We start from the raw sequence: 24,669 nt of genomic DNA, 5'->3' as shown, positions 1-24,669 counted from the left end.
TTAGTTTGAAAAAATGATCAAGAGCTTAGCATTATGATTTCTGGTGATGCATCCTGTCCTGGAGAACAGTACAGGGAGAAGCCCTATGGGGCTCAGGGGGAGTCTGGACCACTCCCTCCACTTCTATGTGTTCAGCACCACAAAGAACATAGACCTTACCATGAGTTATGGGCATAAATAAATTAGCATTTGTAAAGAGCTTTAAAACACTCGAAGGAAAGGCAGTTGGCAGTGAGTAAACATGCTGCCCAATGCCAGCTCCGAGGGCAATGTTTTACATCGTGAATACTAATGTCATGAACTGATCAATCCATACAAGCCTGTCATCACCCTCTTCCTCTTTCCCCAAACCTGTGGCAGAAACACCTCAAGGCATGAACTGTGGGAAGCTCAATGGGGCTTAGTAAAGTCCAGTCCTTGGGCCCCAGGCTTGACTCCACTCCCCAACCTGTCCGTGGGCTCTGAGACAGAAGCTGTTCTGGCCACACTGTGCTCAGTTTGGACTCTCAACTTGAGCTTGATGAGTTCCCTGAGATGGATTAGCTCCCTCCCAGTGCCCCGAACCACCTTCCATTTGAACAAGCAAACACAAAGTGGAGAAATAGAAATGGCACCAGGCCTGAGATGTGTGTATGGAGCCCAGTATTGGCCAAAAGGACTTGAGGGGTGGATGAGAAATGCTTCTCCCAATAGTAAAAAGAAATTCATGCCAGGTGCCAGTGGCTCATGCCTGTAATCTCTAGAGACTGAGATCTGAGAATTATTGGTTCAAAGCCAGCTTGGGCAGGACAGCCCATGAAACTCATCACTGATTCACCAGCAACAAGCCAGAAGAAGTACAAGTGTGGCTCAAATCATAGAGCACCAACCTTAAGTGATTGAGCCAGGTAAGAGTGAGGCCTGAGGGCCTGAAATCAAGCCCCAGTGTGCGCATGCGCATGCGCGCGTGTGTATACACACACACACACACACACACACACACACACACACACACTTCATGAAGAAGAGCTAAGACCCTTGCTTTCTTCTTTGCAGATTCTGAAGGCTGTTGTGTGAGGGTATGCTGCTTGGTGCATCTGCAGCCCCAGTAAGAAAATGAGAGAAGACATGGTCAACCAGCACAGGGGGCAAAGTCAAAAAATTGAAAGTGGCGGGGTCTCAGCGGCAGTGTGGCCCACAGCACGGAGCCCTGGCTCCTTCAGGCTGCCAGCATGAGGAGATAATTGTTTAAACCAGTGTGGGCAGAACATTCTGATTTTTATAGCAAAGCCACCCAAGTGGGCTTCAAAGCTTCATCTCTAACATAGAGGTCATGAACACCATGGTCTCTAAAGTTCCAATCCAGATAGACCTGGGATACTTTCAAGTACCACATTTTTCCAGAACCTTCCAAACCTCACAATCCCTTCAGTGGGGATGGTAGCTCCCTGGAAGTGAGCCCACAGTCAGGTTTTCTTTCTCTGGTTCATTGTCTGAGGGCCTAAATGCTAGCAGTTTTAGCAGCCATTATGTTATTTAATCGTTCTGTCTACCTAGTGTGCTATCCAACAGGTGAGGCTCTGTGAGGTAAAGGGCCCCGTGTCCAAAGTCACTGCTCTTGAACATGCATCTGCCCAAGTCTGTGGCCCAAGCTCCTAACCACTTTGCAAATTGTTTGCAGTTTGGAAAATGCACGTAAGTGACCCTGCTAAGCCCCAGTGCTCACACAAGGCAGGGATTGTGCCAATTCACAGCCCTCCTTCTGGCCCAGGCCAAGTCAACAGCAAACAGCACTTAGAGACTTGCTGGGTTACCAGTTAGTGTCAGCCAGGGTCTTGGCTGGATCAGCACAGCGCGACCATGACCTCAGCAGAGCCAGTCAGCCCTGAGGCATGAGGCAAGGAAGCCAGCACAGTTTAGCTTACCTTGATCCACGTTCCCTGGTGGGTGCTCTGTGGGGACCAGAAGGTCCATGTGCTGGCTCCGTGGCCTGTTGGGCAGGTGATTAATGCCCACTGACAGGAGCGGTGGCCTGCTGCCTGGGCCAGGGAGTGGTGATTTGCCAGGTGCTGTTTCTCTCATCAAAGGGGGTGAGTGGGATAACAAGACCCAAAGTAGTTCCCTCTGGCAGGGGCTGCGGCTTCATTCTATCATTTGAGTCTGAATTACTGCAGGCCAGGTCAGGCTCTGCTAGGGGCCTGCCAGCGGACAAGTGGAAAGAGAAGAGAAGGAGGGGGGAGGAGGGAAGGATGGGGACAGGGAAGAAAGAATGTGGGAAGAAGGAGAGAGGAAGAGAAGGAGAGGGAGAGAGGAAGAGGGAAGGGCATGACAGATTGAGAGGGAAGGAATGGAGTTCTGTCCAGCTGCCTGAAGCATTTGAGACAGGCAAAAATGACAGTTCTTTGGGCATTTACTGAGATTACCCTGAATTCTCTGGGCCTTTCGAGACTTCCTTTGCCTGAACCCACCTGAAGATGCAGTGGTAGCAGAGGGCCACAGTAACACCACAGCCACAAAAACACATTTAGTCTTCTGCCAACAGTGTGGAGCAAGAGCCGGCAGGAGTCTGCAGTGCCTTGCTCTGTTCCTTCTATTCCTTCCTGCCACTGAGCAACAAGTTCCTGAGGACTCCAGAGGGCCGTCATCTGAGGATGCACCCAGGTAGGTGAGCCTCTGAGAAACACTCATATGCAAAGACCACTTGTGGGCAGAACTCTCCACATGGACAGACTCTCCTCAGCTGCTTGCCTCAGTTTGAAACTTACAAGCTTGGAAGACCCCTCTCAATCTCAGCGGTGCATTCTGCAACCTCTTAATACTCTGCTCAGCTGCCCGTGCTGTGTACCCCTCAGGGGCTGCTGGATTGTCCCCGTTCATGCAGGTTACAGGAAGGCTAAGCATCTCTGGGTAGATTTGCTAGACTGACAGCCATCATGGACTAAACACACCCCTGCCTGGTAACCGTGGACACTCCCTAGGTGGGCTGGGCATCTGGGCTGGGAGCCTCTCTGCAGAATCTTAAAAAGAAGAAGTGGCACTTTGCCTCAGATGATGGATTAGGTGCTGCTATGACAAAAAAAAAATCTAAGCCTGAAGCCAGCTGGGTGCTAGGGACATGAGAGAATCCATAAATGAGACTCCAGTGGGTGGAATTTCCCTCCTCCCTGTCTGCAAGCTGGAGGCTGAGCCTCAGTGGCGGGCAGTCCCACACTGCCTGATTTAAAGGAACACATTATCAGTGCAACGGTCTTTCCAGCTCCATAGGACACATATGGATCATAACAGGTCTTGCTAGATGAAAATTCAGATTTAGCAGCTGGGGGAGAAAAGCAGAGTTCTGCACTTCTCATCAGCTCCCTGCTGATCAATGAGGCACTCATTTGATAGTAAGATGTTTCTGCCTTAAGGAGGAGGTCAGGACCCTCCTGTTCCTAGGGAAAGCAAAGGGGCTGCCAGGTTCCTGTGCTAAAGAGCAGACATCAGAATGTTCCAGTTTAGCAATCACCAAAAGCCACTCTCCGTTACAAATGGATGGTAAGATCTGCCCTAGGCCCTTCTGCTGGCGGCTGCCAGCTAACTCTGAGTGGTCACTGTCCTTGGGGAGGGTGGAAAGGCATATGGGCTGCTGGCTTCAGAGTGGTCGCATTGCTCAGAGCCAGCCCAATTTGATCCAATCCCGACCGTGTTTCTCTTGGGAAATACCTTTGGAATGGGATTTTGTTGGGTATTATGGCAAATATATATTTAACTCTTTTCTTACAGCTTCTGCATTGAGATGTAATTCATATGCCATTAAATCAACCTTTCAGTCTACACTTCCGTTTTTTTTTTTCAGATTGAAAGAGCTGGGCAACTGTCACTATCTATCTAATTCTAGGATATTTTCCCAACATGAGGCATTAAGGAAAATACTAATTCACTCATGACACATATTGCGTGAGAACTATGAGCCTCTCGTGTCTGAGCTCATGAAAGGCTTTCTGAGCTATCCCGTGACCATGATTTGTAGCCTCAGTTTTCATTTGGGGAAATCAAGTCACAGAAGCTCAGAGCTGTTCAAGATCTCCAGCTAGTCCATGGTAGAATCACAGCTCACATCCAATAGCGATATCATTAGCCTTCAGCTGGGCAGCGGGCACTTCTCAGCTATGGGCAGCTGGTCATTAACCTGAACAACTCAGACACATTACCAAGGGAGCCAGGCTCATGTTCAAGAGTGCTGTTGGTCTCTCCAGCCCATAACAACTAGGTTCACAGTCTCTTCTTCCTGTGGGAGAGGGATTTCCTGTGGGGCTGAGAAGCCTGGGCAGAAGCTGTAGCCTCATTTTGGGGGTGGAGGATAGACACAGGATGCTATTCTTTTTGTTGCTGTTCTAGTGCTGGGGATTGAACTCTGGGCCTGGGTGCTGTCCATTATCTTTTTCACTCAAGACTGGTACTCTACCACTTGAGCCATAGCTCTTCTTCTGGCTTTTTTTTTTTTGGCAGGGGGAGGGGTTCATTGGAGATAAGAGTTGCATGGACTTTCCTGCCTGGGTTGACCTTAAACCAGAATCCGCAGATCTCAGTCTCCTGAATAAATATGATTATAAACATGATCCACCAGCACCTGCTGAGGACAAGAGTCTCAACAAGATGATAGTCCAGCAGGAGTCGAAGAGCAGCCTGGGTTCATCTAACCTTACAGCTCTGGCTTGGGACTTTGGAGAAGCCACATGGTTCAAACAGAGGCACCATCTTGGTTGTTGGGTCACCTTTCCCCACTCCTTTCCGTGCCTGAGCCACTCAATGTGAACTGGACCAGAGGATGGGAGACAGGTCCCATTGTTTCTCCCCATCTGTTCTTTGCTTGCTGTTCCACTCTGTGACTTCCTCCTCTTCTTCCTCATCCTCAGGGCTGTTAGAGCGCTATACCTAGCAGCTCATTAACTCAGAATAAGCTTGTCGCTGGGGTCTTCCCAGAAGCCCTTTCTGCCCATCTCTTCTGGAAGCCCTGCTCCCTTGACACTGAGTTGTGGAGCGATAGTGCTTATTTCATTGTGAGATGTAGCATGAATAATTTCTCTCTCTTTTATTGTGCGTAATTTACATACAGTAAAAGGTACATATCTTGAAGCTATAGTTAGATGAGTTTTGACAGATGCATTCATCCATGTAAACACATACTCTTCTCAAGATAAAGAACATTTCTTCCTCTTCTCCACCCCTTGTGCCAATTGCAGCTGATTGCTTCCCAGACAGGTACCTTCCCACTGGCATTTTCTACTATATATTTGTTTTGTGTCTTCTCTAACTCCATTTGTGCTTCTCTCTGATGACTAATAATGTGGACAAGTTTGGGTCTTATTGGTCATTCAAAAATGATTTTTAAATTTTATTTTGTATTGTTTTTATAAAGGTGATATACAGAGGGGTTATAGTTACATGTCAGGTTCAAAATCTTTTTTTAATGAAGAAGTTAGATAAAGTCTGTTGGTTGTTTTGTTGGTTAAGGGCTTGGGTACTGTCCCTGAATCTTTTTCACTCAAGTCTGATGCTCCAACATTTAGAGCCACAGCACCATTTCCAGTTTTCTGGTGGTTAATTGGAGGTAAAAGTCTCACAGACTTTCCTGCCTGGGCTGGCTTCCAACCGTGACTCTCAGATCTCAGCCCTCTGACTAGTTAGGATTACAGGTGTGAGCTCCTGGAAAGTATACTTTATTTAAAATAGAACAACAAATATAAAAACAAAAATCCTTTAAATTTGTTAATGGGATTATTTGCATTATAGGTCTTCTTTGTATAATCTGGATTTAAGTCATTTGTCAATTATATGTGTTACAAGTATTTTTCCTAGTCTATGGCTTGCCCATTCATTTGTCACTTTTTTCTTCACTAATGCTTTGTCTTCTCAAAAAAAATCCTTGCCTGACATTGGAAAGGTGTTCCCTTCTTTTAAGCTTATAATGTTTTTAATTTTAATATTAAATTAATTAGTTCTCTTCTCTTCTTTCCCTTTCAGTGCTTTGACTCCCTACTTGTTTATTTGCTTGTTTGTTATACTAGGGCTTGAAATTAGGGCCTCTCAATTTTGCTTGGCTTTGTTTTGTTTTGTTTTCACTCAAGGCTGGCACTCAACCACTTTAGCCACACCTCCACATCTGGCTTTTTGATGGTTAATTGGAGATAACAGTCTCATGGACTTTCTTGCCCAGGCTGGCCTCCAACTGTGATTCTCAAGTCTCGGCCTCCTGAGTAGCTTGGATTTCAGGCATGAGCCACCAGTGTCTGGTCTTAGTTATTTAGTATTTGTGATAAAATACAGTTGTCTCTCAGTGTAGCTAGGGTCTTGTTTTTAGGACTATCCTCTCCCCATCTTGGATATCCAACCCAAGGATGCTCAAGTTCCTTATATAAAATGGGTAGTATTTGCATAGAATCACACACGTTCTCCTATGTACTTTGTCATCTCTAGATACACTGTAATGTATTGTGTATATAGTTATATATATTATATATTACATACTAACTTTATGTAACTATAATAGTATATAGTATATATACATTATAGAATATAATGTGTATACATAGAGAGAGAATGTATGATAGATTCTACTGTATTGTTTAGGAAACATTGACAGGAAAAACATTTGTACTTGTTAAGTATAGGCTAATTTTGTTTTAGAATACTTTTAATCCTGTATATCTGAGGATATGGAACCCATGGAAATGGAGGGAAGTCTGTGTAGATGACTTCAAATGATTCACTCTCAATAGCTTAGAAGGCAGGTAAACATCTCACAGATTCCTTTATAGTCTCACATGCCTTGCATTCTGCAGTCCTTTCCTGGCTGGAAGTGAAGGGGGGACCCTGTGGCCAGCAAACCATGACCTTCAGGTAGCCCTGGCGAGCACTGTGTTCTGAGTAGGAACTTCTCCTAGCCAAAGCTGTAGCAGAGACCAGGCTGGGAAGGGGCTGCTGGAAAGGAAACGCACCAGCTTCCTGTTCAGATCCATCCTGGTTGCTTCACCAGCCTCAGTGCCTGCCTTTATTTTTCCTAAATGTTCTCTTCATCATTTTGATGTGTGAGAATGGCAAGACTTCTTTGGAGCTATTATAAAGACACACACACACACACACACACACACACACACACACACACACACACACACACACACCCCTGACTTCAGTTCTTTGGAGCTATTACAAAGACATACACACACACACACACACACACACACACACACACCCCTGACTTCAGTTCTTTGGAGCTATTACAAAGACACACACACACACACACACACACACACACACCCCTGACTTCAGTTTGAGCTATGAATGGCCCTCACTGTTTTCTGTGTAGAGTGTAAGGGATGTCAGGTGTCGTCAGGCTGGTGAATGCCTTCTTGGCTTAGTTCTCAAGGGATGGTTGACAGAATGGGAAAGACAGAGTCTTTAATCTTACAGAGAGAAGCCTTAAGTCATAGCTCTACCACCCACCAGTGGGAGGACCCAGGGTGGAGGATAGACCTTAAGTTCCTAAATGGAACTTATGCAGACTCTCCCTCCTGAGTTTTGGTGAGTAGTAGACACACAATTTTCTTGATTGGTTGGCTGTTCACATTTAAGCAAATGTATAAGGAAGGCTTTTCTGAGATGGTTATCTCCATCTCAGATCTGAGATGAAGTCTGAGTGGATTAAGAATATCTACAGCAGAGCTGGATTTGGACCCATTCTGCCGAATACAGCCTGAGCAAGACAGAGCACCAGAGCAGAGCACCTCATCCGAGTGGCTTTGCTCCTTCGAGTGGGGTACTATCGTGTTTTGTTTGGTGGCTTACAAGGAGGCATTTCTAGGTGCAGAAGCCACTTAGAAAGAGTCAAGATGCTCTCGAGTGAGTGACTGCCAAGGTCAGGGGCAAGCTCTAATTCTCACTGGATCTCACAGCCTCTGGGGACCTTCCATTACACCTGTAGGGCCCGATTGCTCAGCTCTGCTGTTTCCTCTGCAACTCAGGAGCTAGCCTTTCCAATTCTGACAGTTTTCTGGCATTTCAATGGACAGTTAGTAACCACTGTGAGGATAAGGAGGTGCTTCCAGTGTTTTCACATGGAACCCTTGCTGGCCCCACAGCCCCACAGCATAGGCCTCGAACCTCACTGAGTGGCTCCTGTGGTTTGTCTGCCTGCTGTTGCTGCTAGCTTGGAGACTAAAGCCAGGTGCCGGTGGGGATGATACACAGTGGTGGCTCACCATCCTTTGCCAGGATTGCCAGGGTGCAGAAGGAAGGCCAAGCGAGTGATGGGAGGAACATGAGGAAAAGGTAAGAGCTGTCAAAGGTCTCTTCTGCAGTCTTGCTCTGCAGCGTCTCCTTGGGCATGACCATATCTCACCGGGAAAGGGGGAGTTGCGTGAGGCGTGAGGGTAGAATTGAGACAATGCATGGGAACTCTGGCAGGGCTGGGCCTTGTTGCCTTGTTCATGGTTCCACCTCTCACAAGGAAATAGTGGCCTCTACTCCTTATTGGGCTGAAGCAATGCAGAGAGCCACACCTAAAGACCATGAATGAACCCCTGCCTGGTACTCTACTAGCATGTGACTGGTGTTGACAGAGCCTCCACAGCCGCAGCAGACAGCTGCCCCAGGGATCCAAGGGGCATTGGTTCTGGGATCCTCCAAGGATATTAAGCCCATAAGTCCCTTATGCGAAATGCTGTCATATTTTCATAAACCCCCCCACACATCATCCTTTATACTTCAAATCATCTGTAGATTACTTATAATACCCAATATAATGCAAGTGCTGTGTGAACAGTTATGGTTTATTGTTTAGGGAATAAAAACCAGGGGGGAAAAAAACCTGTTCCCATTTAGTAAAAATGAACAGCTTCTGACCTGAGGACAGAGACACCAACTGTCTGTAACCTGCAGATGGTAAAGGGCCCAGGGCCCTGGTGAGGAGTGAGCAGCTGTCTAGAGCTGTGTGCGTAGTTAGTCGGGGATGGAGAGCTATGGCATGGGAAGTGAGGGTGCACATGTGTACCATGTGGCATCTGGGAGAGCAGAGCCTGCTGCGGGGCACTGAGAGGCTGCTCATGCGCTCTTTAATCCTCTCAGGTATTTTTTAAAGTAACTTTTATTAGCACCTATTGCACAAAGCACTTGCTTTATAAATGAAAACGACAGGGCCTTCCGTGGGGAAGGGCCTTCATTTTATTCATTGCTAAGCGACCCTGATGGCTCTGAGACGAATCACTTTAGGGCATAGCACAGGGACAGGTCCAGCAGGGCCCCAGGGAGGGAAAAAGCAGAGGGGGGATGATGGCACAAGTGGCTATTGGGCCCCTGGGATTCCCACACCTGCCCCTGCCCAGCTCCAGTGCTCACAATTTATCACTGACATTTGAGTCACTGGCACTGCTGATCTCAGTGTACTTGTGTTTTTCGAAGCTTGCTAGAAGAATGAGTGACCTGTGCACTCAATTTCCAGTGCCAGGTTGTGGTCTTGGGGATCATTCTTAAAAGGGATGAGAGCCCTCACACAGAACTGGGTTTCCAGAGACTAGGTGCCACGACACTTCTAATGATCAAGTCACCACTTGCTCAGTTCTTTAAGCAGGCCTCTCCGGCTTTCCTTGTCATCTCAACTGGACTCCGATCCTTAAGTGAAGGCTCTGAAGAGCCCAACCACCTAAAGGCATGCTCATGATGTCTGATACAATGTGAAGTTAAGGAAATGCTCCTGAAAAACTCTGATTCTAGATCACACTCTTGCACCAGTGGCTATGATGTCCTGAGCAAGTGTCTTGTCCCTTCCAGCTCCGGTCCCTCATGTACAGACAAGAGGACATCCTTGGAATCTGTTCTGGTGCTAAGAGACTCTGTCTTCTAAGTAATCATGTGAAAGGGTCTCTTACTGAGTGCTGTTTCCTCAGTGTGGCACATCAGTCCTCAGCATGGGCATTGTTGGACAAAAGAGGAAAGCGAGCCTCTCCAGAGACCATAGTGATGGCTCTGGCATCAGGCCCCAAGTGCATATGGGCTCGCGTTTCTAGAACTGCAAAGTGGCTGCTCACATCATGGATCAAGTTATTCTCCCTTTCTTATCTCATTTCCCTGTGTGAATCCTATGAAAACATCAAGAGCTAGGTGGTGCCTTGGGCTCTCTGATGGCAGAGAAGGTCCACTTCCCGCACAGTGCCAGTGGGCCAGAGCCAGGAAGTCAATTTAGACCTGGAAACTAACAAAAGTAGAAGGAAGTCTCGGGGAGGAGAGGGCACAGATCCTGTATCCTTGTTCTGACAGATACTCTTCATGTGGCAGCCATAGGTTGGAGCAAGAGGCCTGCCCCCACCTTGCTGTGTATTTGAGCACGTTCTGTGACTTCCTTAGGTCTCTGCCCTCTCACAGGGTAACTTTAGGTAACAGTTAATTCTGCATCATGAACAGTTGAGAGGAATGATTGAGAAACCAGGCCCCAGAATCACTTATGCCCCTGGCACAAGTCTGGCAAGTATTGCTCAGGTTAGCAAATGCATGGTATCCACCAGTCATAGGGCTAAACAGTTGTCTGGAAACAGCCCAAGACTTCAACAGAAATGGCTGCCAAAAGAGGAACAGCTAATCGCACTATGTGTTTGCACTCAAGTCACCCACCGCTGGGATCTCAGCAAGGGAGCCCCAGGACCCCAGGCAGGCTTGAGGCTCCAAGCATAGGGTATGGCTTCCCTAATTCACTTGAAAATCCAAGGGCAAAGTGCACATTAATAACTCAGAAGATGCAAGAAGCGATTAAAGTCATTGCTTCCCTTCGGAAAGCAGCTCCCCCACCCCTCCCTGATAATGGCCACCCCTCATCAAATATTTATCCCAGCACTCACAGTCCTCCAGCAGCCTCCAGCATCTTGCCAGAGACCAAATCTGATTATGAAAACTGGTCATGAGTGAAGCAGGCAGACTACAAAGCGCCTGCAATGGGAAGGGGACATCAAAGCCCCAGATTCTCCCTTAAAGGTCGGCTTCCCAAAACAGAGGCCTCCTGCTGGGCCAAGCCTGGAAGGGAGCTGGAGAAACCAGCTCTCTGTGTGCCTCCCAGAGTCAGGGTAGCTCTTGCTTCTTTCTTTCCTTGGCAGTGGAGCTGGGGCAGAAGGCAAGGCCCAAGCCCAGGGCCAGAGGGCTGACTCAAAGGCCAGGGTTGATGAAAAGTAAATAAATCCCTTGCCTGGCTCAGAGTGTGACTCCCTTCACTTTCAAGGGAGGCCCTGGCATTTCATTAGTGGCCTCTTTGAAGTCTGCCCTTTGCAAAACAAAGAAGGGAGAAAGGAATGGCAGCTGATACAGAAGTCTTCCTGTCCAGGCTGGCATATCTTAGAGATAGTGAGGTCTGTTTCCAGCCAAGTGAATACCGCCAAAAAGCAAGTCACATGCAATTTTGCTTTCCCAGTGTATGCAGTTGTTATTTTTATGCTATATTATCATCTATTAAGTATACAGAAGTGTTATATTTAAGAAACTCTGTACTTGACCTTAATTAGAAAATATTGCTAGGTCAGCAGCTCAGGAGGCTGAAACCTGAGGATTCTGGTTTGAAGCCAGCCCAGGCAGGAAAGTCAAGAGATTCTTATCTTTAATTAAAAAAAAGCTATAAAAAAAGCTAGAACTGGAGGTGTGGCTTTAGTGGTAGAGTTCCAACCTTGAGCAAAAACACTAAGGTACACAGACCAGTAATCCAGGTCTTGAGTTCAAGCCCCACTGCTAGTGCATGCATGTGCATGCACACACACACACACACACACAACTATACCACACCACACCACACAGAATTGCTTAATTGTTTTTTTTTGTTTTTTGTTTTTGGTCCGGTTGTGAGACTTGAACTCTGGGCCTGGGCACTGTCCCTCAGCTCTTCAGCTCAAGGCTAGCGCTCTACCACTTGAGCCACAGCGCCACTTCCGTTTTTTTTCTTTTTGCTTATGTGGTGCTGAGGAATCGAACTCAGGGCCTCAGGCATGCAAGGCAAGTGCTCTACCACTGAGCCACCTTCCCAGCCCCAGAATTGCTTAATTGGGCACCAGAGCTTATGCTGGTAATCATAGCAATTGAGGAGGCCAAGACCTGAAGGATTGCAGTTCAAAGCCAGGTCAAGCAGAAATGTGTTTGTGAGATGCCTTCTCCATTTAACCAGCAAAAAGCCAGGCTAGAGGCTTGGCTCAAGTGGTACAGTACCAGCCATGAGAGAGCAAGCCAAGTGAGAGAACAAGGGGCCTTGAGTTGCAAAGGAAAGAAGGAAGGAGGGAAGGAAGGAAGGAAGGAAGAAAGGAAGAAAGGAGGGAAGGAAGGGAGGGAGGGAGGGAGGGAAGGAAACATTTCTAGAACTTGCAAATGCTCATCTGTGCGATTGGGAAAATGAGGCTGGTATGACAGACTTGTTCCACATGGCATTGCCACAAAACTTCAATTTGTAAAGTATCTTCAAGTAAAGTATCTTCAAGTTTGAAGTATCTTCAAACTACAATAAAACAGAGTCTACAGAAATGAGGTAAGCCTATATGTTTCCAGTTTCTGATGCCCCTTTGTGTGGCTTCACTCAGTACATGGGTAGAAGAGTCTGTCAGGCAAGAAATCATGCCTGGTGCTTAATGCAACCCAGGGACCAATTAACCACATTGGGAGCCAACCAGCAGAGTGTTTCTAAGAGGAATAGGAGGAAACTCTTATATGACTGCTCTCTGCCCCCTTCCCCCAAATGAAAGACAAATGCTGTGTCAACATTTTATCAAGAGTGAGCCTTTATTTCTGAAAGTCCTAAAACCTACACATTTATCAAAAGGTAACTGATGTTCTAATTCCAAACAATGCCTGTTCTGCTCTCAGCAAATGCTGGCACCACGGCCTGGGCGGGGCGGCGATATCAGAAGCGGCCCTCCACGCCCAGCAGCTGCACCACAGCCTCCTGCACAGCCTGGTGGACACTGCTGACCTCTCTCTGGGACAATGTCCTCTCCATGTGGCGGTAGGTGATTCGGTAACAGTGGCTGGTCCTGAGTGTCCTGGAAAGGGAAAGAGAAGCATGTGGGTGATGATCAGTGTGGGTGCCAGGACCAGACCAGACTTCCGGGGCTAGCGAGGCTGAACTTGGGTGCAGCACTGACAGCCAGCTCAGTGCAGAAGCATCACTTACCAACAAGGATCCACAGCTTAAAAATGTCAGGGTGGGGTGGGTGTTGGTTCAGGGAACCATTAGCTTGGATAATGGAGACTGCTGGCTGGCCCCACTGGACATCACAGTGCTCAAGGAGCTTCCCATAGATTTGATAGCCTTAGTTAGGGAGTCTTTTTGTATTTTCTTTTAAGGAGTTGCACAAACATTTCAGTTGATAAGTATGCTGCATCTTGGTCAGCATAACCCCTTTTATCGTATTTCCCTGTCTCTCCCAACCCCAGCCCCTCACACTGCCTGGCTCCATTTTCACATGTATTATGTATTGTGACTGCATTCAACCACCTTCCCCTCCCCATTCATCCCGTCCCCGCTTCTTGACCTCAAACCCCCCACAGCACATGTTCCAGCTTCCTGGTATTCATTTTGTTAAACAGTAGGTTAGTTGTCTTAAGGAGTCACAGTCCTGGAACCCTCCCCTGCCGATACCATGCTATAGTTAATACGTCTGCATGTATAGCATGACCCTGTGCATGTTTACAGGTGTGGCACAGGAGAGAAAACATATACCCTTTGTCTCTCTGAGTCTGACTTACTTTACTTGGCATAATTTTTTTTTTCAGGTTTATGCCCTACAAATGGCATACTATTCTTCTCGATAGATGAACAAAACTTACACACACACACACACACACACACACACACACATATATGTATATATATCACATTTTCATGATCTGTTTGTCCACAGAAGGCCACTAGGGATGGGGGAGAATCTTATTAGGCAGCCAGAAGGCAGAACCTGGACTTCCTCAGGTGATTCTGATAAGCAGACAAGGTTTGAAACCAATGCCATCACTTCTCTCTACCTTTTCCATGGCACAGAAAGAGACTGTGTTTGCAGGGCACTTGGCAGCACAGGGGGGCGGAGGCCGGGCTGGGGGAGGGGAATCTCACCCTCAGCATGCCTGTAGGCCACAGGAAACCCTGGAAAGCGTATACTAGAGATGCCGTACACACATGTGTCACACATGGGCCATGCGGAGAGGGACTTGAGTGTCCTGCTTTATTACAGTGGTGGAGGCCTGGTTGTCATGGTCACCTGGGTAATTCTGGAATGTGTGAGGTGGCAGTGGCAGGGCTGACAGTTTGCAGGGCAGGGATCCGACACCTGCCGGATCTAGGCACTGACATTTCTCTTCTGAATAATGAAGGCCCAGGCAGTTTCTGAGCCACAGGAACTCCTTGCCAGCTGCTGCAACCTCGGCCTTTGGCCTCAGATCAAAAAGCTGAAGCAGCTGGACGCCGGTGGCTCATGCCTGTAATCCTAGCTACTCAGGAGGCTGAGATCTGAGGATCGCAGTTCAAAGCTAGCCTGGGCAGGAAAGTCTGTGAGACTCTTATCTCCAATAAACCACTAGAAACGGGAAGTAGCGCTGTGGCTTGAGCTGAGGAGCGCAGGGACAGCGCCCAGGCCCTGAGTTCAAGTCCCACAACCAACAACAACAACAAAAAAAGAAGCTGAAGCAGAGCAGGAGACCCAGGCTGAGCTCCTCTGTCTGCCCCCAGCCTGTGCAAGAGAGGCCAGAAATAAGGCAGGCGAGGCCTTGGCTTCTCCAGAGCCCTGTATGAAGAAGCTTCAGGTGGGTTGGCATCTGGGTCACTCCTTCCCTCCAGGAACACATGACAGTCCCATGTTGTCCTCTGAGCCCACAGCCTTCACTTCAGGGCCTCCTCATACTGCCTGAGTCTCACTGGCGTCTCTTTTCCTTCTCTTTCCCAGCCTGGCGTGGCCATCCTGTTCTGCTCTTTCTCACTCTTACCTTGTGCCTGCTTCCAGAAAGCCAGAAGGCCAGGCCCCTGGGATGTAGGAGCTGGGCCGGCAGAAGCCAGCATCTCAGCCCTGCAGCGCCTCAGAGAATCACCCTGAGATGCCCATGACCGCGCTGGCTGGGCCAGCCTCATCCCCTCCCAGGCTCAGATACAACCTGCTCCGGATCCTTCTTCCTTTTCCCCGCCCAGCTCAGGCTATGAACAGACGCTGTTCATGAGTGGAAGGTCCTGGTCTCCTCAGTCTCAAAGAGTGTTTTACCATGAAAGCCACAGGCTCACAGAGTGGTGACTCTCCCAGCTTATCCATGACTAGGTAAGAAAAAAGGATTTCTTCATTGGAGGGGTGTCCGTGATAGCTAACCCTGCATTTGAATCTTTTTTCTTTCTTTTTGTTGGTACCTGTTTGAACTCAGGGTCTTGAACTCATTGCTTGTTTTTTTTTGTTGTTGTTTTGCTTTTTTTTTGCTCAAGGCTAGCACTTTACCACTTGAATAATATCTCTACTTCTAGTTTTTTGCTGGCTAAGAGGCTCATGAACTTTTCTTCTGGGGATGGCTTTGAACAGAGATCCTGAGATCTGCCTCCTGAGTATTTAGGATTACAAATGTGAGCCACTGGCACCTGGCTTTGAAACCTTTTTTTTTGGTACTGGGGATCAAACCTGGAAGGTTGAGCCTGCTAGGTGAAGCCTTTTATTAACCCTAATGCTCCTCAGTCTTTCACCTGTCTGACCCCATGCCCCACAGGGAGAGTAGCCCGTCTTATCTACCATACACTGGTCTGAACTCTTTGCACACATTAATTCATTTAAGCAGCAAGCTCCACTGGGTAAACAGCATTATTGTCTTTGTTATGGAGCTGAGGAAAATGGCACAGACAGCATAATGAACTCATCCAAGCTCACATAGCTCATAGGTGCAGTGCTGGATTGAAAGCCAGGCAAAAACCCATAGTGGGGTCTTGAAGTCTTCAAGACCCACTATGTTCAAAACATTAAGCATAGCATTGCCACATGACCCCGCAATAGCTGGGTATGTATATGCATACACACACATGTGCAAGTATGTGTATATCGTCAGCATTATGCCCACCTTTGGTCCTCAGCTCCTCCCATACCTGAGTTTCTCTCTGCCCTGGAGTTCCCGCTCTACAGCTGGCCACGTTCTCTTTCTCCACCCAGACCCACCTGAGCACCCACCTACCTCACTTCCTGCCACCAGACCCTCCTGACACCTGGATAGGAACAGGTGCCATGTGCTCCCTCTTGGGGGAAATATGGCTCCTCTAATAAACCTTATAATAATCTTTCTCCTCTGCCTGCCTGTCTCTGTGTGGTCCTCTGGGATAGATGTGAAGGATCCTTTCATATATATGTGTCTGTGTACATGTATATATATATATATATATCCTAAAGAATTGAAAGCAGGTGCCCAAATAAAAACTTGTGCAAGGGGCTGGGAAGGTGGCTCAGTGGTAGAGCGCTTGCCTTGCATGCCTGAGGCCCTGGGTTTGATTCCTCAGCACCACATAAACAGAAAAAAAAGCCGGAAGTGGCACTGTGGCTCACGTGGTAGAGTACTAGCCTTGAGCTGAAGAGCTGATGGACAGCGCCCAGGCCCAGAGGTCAGGCCCCATGACCGGACACCCCTCCCCCCCCCAAAAAAAACAAAACGTGTGCAAGAACTTTCAGGTAACTCTGTACACAATCATCAGAAGGTGGAAATACTCACTAACAGCTGAATGGGAATAAAAATGTGGTATTTCCATACACTGGAGCATTATTGGACCATAAAACAGGAATACAGTACTGAAAAAAATTAGATACAATGTGATGAACTTCAAAACCCTAATAAATAAAGCCAGATACAATAGATCATGCATTACATAATTCTATTTCTAAGAAATCTTCAGAATAGGCAATTTATGCAGACAGGTAAAGATTTGTAATTAGCAGGGATGGTGGGAGAAAAAAGGAGGAACTACTTAATGGTATAAGGCCTTCTTTGGAATGATGACACTGTTTTGGTAGTGCAGTGGTCATGCAGTGTGTTACATGACATTCAATTGTATACTTTCAAAACGTATAATTTTGTATTACATGAATTTTATTTGAATAAAACTAAACCAGAAACAAAATCTAGGCAACCTGGCTTCAGAGCGGAACAACTGATCATCATACCGAGCAGCTACATCAAACACATTTATCTATTCCTCTAACCTCAGTGCTGTTTTTTGGGTCGAGAATGTTTTCCCAAAGGCCCACTTGTTGCAAGCGTTGTCCCCAACTCAGGGGGAGGAAGTTGGGTCACTGGGGGCATGACCTCAAGGGGGATAATAAACCTCAGCCTCTTCCTCTTCTTCCTCCTCTTCTTCTTCCTCTTCCTCGTCCTCCTTGTCGTCGTCGTCGTCTTCCTCCTCCTCCTCCTCCTTCTTCTCTTCATGCCCTGCCACGAGGCAAATGAGCCTCTTGTACCATGTGCTCCTGCCATGAGGTGCTATCGAAGCCCAATGCCATAGAGTGAGTAGGTCATGGACTCAAAATTTCTAAACTGTGTTCCCAAATAAGCTTTTCTTTTCTTGTTTTGTGGTACTTGTGGAAGTTGGGGCCTTGCATTTACTAGATAGTTACTTCACTACTTAGACCATGCCTGAACCCGTTTTTTTTCAAATAGGGTTTCCGCCTCAGACTGCAATCCTTCCATCTATGGCCTCCATATGGCTGTGATTGTAAGCATGAATCAACATTTCCAGCTTGTTTCTTAAGATGGGGTGAGGGGGTGTCTCACTAACTTTTAGCTGGGCTGGTCTTGAACTCTGATCTCCCTGATCTCTGCCTCTAAGTAGTTGGGATGACAGGCATGGACTACCACACAGGTCTTTCCTGCTTACAGGCCCATTAGAAAGTGGATTGGGGAGTTAGATAGTTGGGAAAATAAGAGAGTGGAGACTGAGAAATCAGTACAAGCCAGGTGCTGGTGGTTCATCATGCCTGTAATCCTAGCTACTCTGGAAGCTGAGATTTGAAAATCAAGGTTCAAAGATAGCCGAGGAATAAAAGTCTGAGAGACTCTTACTTCCAATTAATCATGAAAAAAGCTGGACGTGGAGCTGTGGCTCAAGTGATAGAGCCTCAGCCTTGAATAAAAAAACTCAGGCATAGTACCCAGGCCCTGAGGTCAAGCCCCAGTATCGGCACAAACAAACATAACACTTTTCCTTCTACTATATCCTTTGGGCACAGAGATGATGTTGTTTGTCCTGCAAAAGGAATTCTGATTGTTCTGCCTGCTGAGGGCTTAACAAACAGGACACAAGGCAGCCATAAACATCCACCTACCAGCTTCTGAATGAGTTGTGCTACCCAGCTGTGTGTGTGTGTGTGTCTCCGCCCACTTCAGTTGTTCTTCCCAGCCTCTCATTCACACCTCTTCTAGGAAGTCCAGTCATCAAGCCAAGTCCAGAAGCATGACTCAAACCTTTTCTCTGCTCCACTGTGACTACCAAGGCCCGCCCACCTCTACCATCCTTTACAAGTCCAGCTGCTCAAGCAGAAAGAGAGCCAGGACCGCCGGCAGTCTGTGAGGGGCTGGCAGGATAGAGCGACAAACTTGCAAGGAGGGACCCTGTGTTTTGGCACCTCCTCCTCTCAGTCCTAACTTTAGCCCCCAAACAAGAATGTGTAGGTGTCAAGAACAGTCAGGTCTGGATCAGTGATAAAGATGTTTAAAGGATATCCAGCAATCCCACTACTGGGTATGTATCCAAAGGAAACGAACTTATTATGTGAAAGAGACACCTACATTCTGTTTATTTCAGCACCATTCTCAATAGCCAGGACATGAACTCACCTAAGTTCCCATCAGTGGGTGAATGGGTCAAGAGAATGTGGTAGATGTCTACTTAGTGGAATACTATTCAGTCTCAAAAAAGGAGGAACCTTCTCATTTGTGGCAACATGGATGGATGAATGTGGAGGACTCTGTGCTAAGTGAAATAGAAAGATATGCAACTGTTCTCTTTCTCTCCATGACTGGATTCTAAAAAAGCTGATCTCATAGAGGCAGAGTAGAGGGACAGTATACCAGACTGGGGAGGGCATGATAGACAGAGACTGGTGGACAGAGACAAAGTTGTAGTTGGCGTGGTGGGACAAGTTCTGGTATTCCTTGCAGGATGAAGATAGTTAAAAACACACTGTATTAATAATGCACAAATGTTCTCATCACAAAGAAACAGAACCTGACTGCATTGGTGGAGCTCCTGGATTTGGTTAAGGTATCTCATATACATACACCAAAACATCACAAGGCAACCCATGAATGCGTTCACTTTTATGTGTCAACTTAGTCCTAACTTTAAAAGCTATGTAATAAGCACCTAAAAGAAAACAAAAGGCATTTCTCCCCAATCCTTTCTTGTTTTTCTTCCTATGTGATAAAAGTAACCATCACCAAAAGTATAGCAGAATACTAGTGCTCCAAGTTCAGAGCACGCCAATGAGGATCTTTCTTCTTAAAGGACTCAGGGTTATGGAGCTTCACTGGAAGGAAGGAACAGTGGGTCAGAGAGCAAGCAAGGAAGGGAACACTTCTCTTATATAAGCACGCGGTTCACCCTGGCAACCGAACAGGATCTGAACTTGAAATAAAACCCTTCCTTGCCATCCAGCCCAAACCCAGCTCCTACAGCATCCACAATAGTCTGCCTTGCCATCTGTGGCAGAGCAGCTACTTCATGTTCTTGGATGGCGTGGCCAACACCTCCCAGAATAGACCGTGCATGGCCATGGGCACTGCAGACGCCACCTATTCCTTCGGGGATTACTCAAGATGCAGACCCAGGGGAGTTCCACGTACACAGTGACAAAGCTGGGTTTCCCCAGCTGGCTCTTCTGCTCCCCCGCTTGTCTGATGCAGAAGCTCGGTCTGGAGCCCACATCAGCACACCGTGACAAGGTGAGGGGTCAGTTTCATGCACCACTTCTTGAGATGGTGTGGACTTAAAGCAAGAGGCCCAAAGTTAGAAGACAAAGGGTGGAGAGGGACTAGTTCCATATTTCTCTTGCCATCAGGAGATGAATGGGGTGAAGTAGAAAGAAGAGAAGCTGACTGTGGTTAAATCTAGCTCCAATTCCTGCTCCATGCTTCACTACCTGAGATCTGGAACAGATTATGTAACTTCCTGTGACTCAGTGACCTCTAGAGTGAAACTGACAATACTTACTTTCTAGGGCTTGTGAGGACTGAATGAGGGAGGTATTCCTGTGTTAATACAGAGATCAGCATCTCAGATGACTGCTTCATACAGTCATCATCCCTTGTCAGGAGTGGTAGGGTCATATTAAGAACTATGGACAGCATCAAACCTGATAGATACTGTATTATTTCAGCTGCCTCTGGTGAAATGTAAGGTATAAATTAGGTATATTAAGAGATTAACAAGGGCTGGGAAGGTGGCTCAGTGGTAGAGTGCTTGCCTTGCATGCATGAGGCCCTGGGTTCGATTCCTCAGCACCATATAAGCAAAAAGAAAAAAAGCCAGAAGTGGTGCTGTGGCTCAAGTGGTAGAGTGCTAGCCTTGAGCTGAAGAGCTGAGGGACAGTGCCCAGGCCAGAGTTCAGGCTCCACGACCACCCCCCCCTCAAAAAAAAAAAGATTAACAAGAGCTGGAGGCTTACATCTGTAATCCTAGCTATTGGGGAAGCTGAGATCTGAAAATCACAGTTCCAAGCCAGCTTAGGCAGAAAATCCATGAAACTTATATCCCCAATTAACCAGAAAAAGCTGGAAATGGAGGTGTGGTTCAAGTGGTAGAACACCAGCCTTCAGTGAAAAAGCCAAGTGGGAGAGCACGAGGCCCAGAGTTCATACACTCTCACTCAAACAAGAGTAAAATACAATGACAATTATGTAGTTAAACTTGCCAGAGTCGCTATGCTTTAAGCATTGCATCATTGTTAAGTAAAGTAACGTCTATCAGAACACAAGCACTGTGGGATGCAGTTGTCTGAGAAGGCTGCTCAGTGAGGTGTGGCCTGTATATACAGCCTGCATTCGCTGGACAAAGGATGCCCTGAGTCCTGGGTGGGGCAGAGTGGACGACATGAAATTTCCTTGAGATTCTCAGAGTAATGTACAATTCAAAACCTATGAATTGTTCAGTTCTGGACTTTTCCATTTCATATTCTTGGACTGTGGTTGTCAACCTCAGTCTGCTGCCTATTCCTGTGTCCTACAATCCTTCCCTTGTACGGCTTACTGGATAGAGGAATATACTTTTGAGGGTTGCAGGGGTGGGGTGGGGGTAGTCATACTTGTTTTTCTTTTAACCTTCTTAAATGGACTTGGAAAATGTGTCAGTCTGAAGATAGCAAGAGCTTTCTTACTCGGGAGCATTGAAGAATAGTGAGCTTTGGCTGGAAACATTAAGTAGAAAGAAGTCAGGGAGAATGACGGACTATTGCACAGAATGAGGATGATTTAAATAAATATTTGGAACAATGTAAATATTTTCCCTTGTTACTTTAACTATTTAAAAAAATGCCAAAAGGGAAGGGGAGATAATGAGATTTTGACAATAAGACTTAGGGTCTGGTGACTATTAGTGAAATGTTCTTAGATTTTCTTTTTTTGAGGCAGAATCTCACTATATTATCCTGGAACTTGTGATGAAGTCCAGATTGGCCTTAAACTCCAGATTCTCCACTTCAGCCTTCTGATTACAGTTATTTGCCACCATGATTGCTCCTTCTTTTTAAAAAGCAAATTACTTTTTTTGATTAACACTATAATGTATTAATATCCAGACTATGTAAGGAACCCAACAACAACAACAAAAGCAACTAATCCAATTAAAAATGGGGCAAATGAAACCAAGTGCAGGTGGCTCACATCTATCATCCTAGCTACTCAGGAGGCTAAGAACTAAGGATTATGGTTCAAAGCCAGTCGAGGCAGAAAACTCCATTAGACTCTTATCTCCAATTAACCACCAAAAAGCCAGAAGTGGAGGTGTGGCTCATGTGGTAGAATGTTAGCTGCTAGCTTTGAGCAAAACCAACCAACCAACCAACCAACCAACCAACCAACCAACCAACCAACCAACCAACCAACCAACCAGGGACAGTGTTCAGGCCTTGAGTTCAAGCTCTAGGACGGACACACACATAGATACATAGACACATACACACACAAGGGCAAATTATTTGATAAGACATTCCTCTCAACCCTCTCAAGAAGCAATATAAATAGGTAACAGAAAAATGAGTATCAGTTGTCATGAAGGAAATGTAAATCAACTACAGTGAGATACTACCTCACCCCAGTTACAATGATACAGGGGGACACTCCAAAAAGAAATGTATTCATTACTTGACCTATGTAACTGTAATTACTTTGTACATCAGCTTTATAATAACAATAAAAATAAACAATAAAAATAATAACAATAAAATAACAATATAAACAAAACTGATATTGCTATTTATGTAGCTAAAGATTAGAGAGCTTCGGGGCTGGGAAGGTGGCTCGGTTGTAGAGTGTTTGCCTTGCAAGAATGAGGCCCTAGGTTCAATTCCTTAGTACCCCATAAGCAGAAAAAGCCAGAAGTGGTGCTGTGGCTCAAGTGGTAGAGCGCTATCCTTGAGATGAAGAGCCCAGCATTCAGGCCCCACAACTGGCAAAAAAAAAAGAGATTGAGAGCCTCTACTATGGACACTGGTGGCTCAAGCCTGTAACCCTAGCTATGCAGGAGGCTGAGATGTGAGGACTGTGATTCAAAGCCAGCCTGGCAGGAAAGTCCATGAGACTCTTATCTCCAGTTAACCATCAGAAAACTGGAAGTGGCTCTGTGGCTCAAGTGACAGAGTGCTCGCCTTGAGCTGAAGAGCTCAGGGATAGCAACGAGGCCCAAAGTTCAAGCCCCACGACTGATAAAAAACAAACAAGCAAACAAACAAACAAACAAAACCCCAAAACAAACCAACCCAAAAGAACAAATGCTAGCAAGACTACATGCTCTGGGGTTTCTATAAAAGCTGGAGTAGTGGTTTCCCAGGTATGGGAAGTAGAGTCTAGGATTCCAGCCTAAGCCTTGCAGTAACTGGGTAGACTCTGGGGCTTGTTTCAATTCCAGCATCCTAAGAGCCAACTGTCCAGCTTCAGGACATAAGCCACCCTCAGCCAGCATTTCTAGACTCACTTACTTGAGATGAAAGGGAAGGCTGAGGCAGGTGGAGGCCCAAGATGAATTTCTGATGCATGATACTAGGAGAGAGGATCAAGCGCTTCATAGGGCAGAGAGTAGCTTGGCAGGACCCTTAAGAGCCATCTTGTAGCCAGAGATTTTGAACTTTGTAGAAGATACTCTGTGCCCCTTCTGATCTTTTGCCCCTTCCCCATACACACACACTAGCCCTAAGATTCCCAGTTTCATTCTCAGAATGCCTGGCCTAAGGGACGCTTCGGAGCCTGTGTCCCTCCAGTTCACAAGTCAGCAGACAGCAAACTTCAGACTGCTTTTGACTGTTGTTGCTCCAGGCTGATGATTATTTCCCAGAGGGATTCTGTCCTGTGGAGTCAGTTGTAGGAAACTAGACCAAAAGGTTGCTCTGGCAATTTCTGCTTTGGGAGAGACAACTCTAGTCTAGGCTGTGACAGAGGCAGGGCCAGGGGCGAGGAGAGGGACACTAGCTGGGTCACTCTTGCCTGCATGGCTCCCACTCAGCTTTAGTTGGCAACTTAAGAGTTCCTTAGAGATACACGATTTGTAAGCATGAAGTCCTTCTAACATCAAATGCTTTGCCAAGTCCATGGGAAGTTTCAAAGCACCCTCAGGTGTTTATTCCCACTACTCCCTCCAACTTCTAGCACTTTGGGGGGGGGGCGGAGTTTTGTCCTGACACCCTGCATGGTGGGCTGTGGTTCTGAGTCCTCATACCCAAAGTATATGGAAATAACTGCTCTGGGGAACTTTTCTTTTAGCCTCTGTTTCAGAGCGAGGCTTGAACATCTACTTCTCAGCTACAGAATCCTGGGATAGTCCTTAATCTGTGATCCAGGTTCTCATTCTGTGTTACAGAAGACAGACTCATGACTAGATGAAAAATTATATAGGAAAGTTGTTTACAACAGTTTAGGCTTTATAGGTAACAACTGGTATTGCTATTTATGTAGCTAAAGATTAGAGAACCTCTACTTTGGCTTATAAAGAAAGACCTGAATGACTATAGAAAAATGGTCTGAGCTTTGATGGATCACTAGAGGTACCTTGAGAACACGTGCTTGGAGAAACAGGCGACAGATAGTGCATCCCTCCATTTATATGAGGTGTCTAGGGAAGTGGAGTCAGAGATACAAAGTAGACTAGAGATCGCCAGGGTTGGGGTTGGGAGGATGTGATGTTAGTGTTTAATGGGTCTGGTTTCTGTCTAGGGAAATGTGAAGTTCTAGAGAAGGATGGCGGTGATGGTTGCACAACACTGCCATGTACTTAATGCCACTCTTAAGCATGGCTCAAATGGCAAATTTGATGTTATATCTACTTCCTCATAATAAGAAATGAATTCAGTGAGGAATGTAGGCCTAAAAAACCTAGTTGACTATTAGTAGAAAAGGAAGTTAGGAACTGACATTATACAGAGAAACCAGAGCTAAACACACATACAAGATGATAGCAGGGATACAATGATTGCTTTCTGACCTTCCTCAATGGAG

The 24,669-nt window shown here is 46.5% G+C and overlaps 1 protein-coding gene across 1 annotated transcript in view; it reads right to left on the bottom strand.

The window, feature by feature from the left end:
- Nucleotides 1-12,753: 12,753 nt before the first annotated feature.
- Fars2 (phenylalanyl-tRNA synthetase 2, mitochondrial) overlaps nt 12,754-24,669 on the bottom strand; it is a 429,795-nt gene continuing 417,879 nt past the window's right edge. Inside the window, exon 7 of the mRNA XM_013016736.1 lies at nt 12,754-13,013. Within this exon, the coding sequence (XP_012872190.1) occupies nt 12,875-13,013 (139 nt within the window). The 3' untranslated portion in view covers nt 12,754-12,874. The remainder of the gene's footprint in view (nt 13,014-24,669) is intronic.

This window comes from Dipodomys ordii, unplaced genomic scaffold (genome assembly GCF_000151885.1).
Source record: "Dipodomys ordii isolate 6190 unplaced genomic scaffold, Dord_2.0 Scaffold32, whole genome shotgun sequence".
Lineage (NCBI taxonomy): Eukaryota > Metazoa > Chordata > Mammalia > Rodentia > Heteromyidae > Dipodomys > Dipodomys ordii.
The sequence above is the reverse complement of the archived record's forward strand: the minus strand, read 5'-3'. Positions and strand labels throughout refer to the sequence as shown.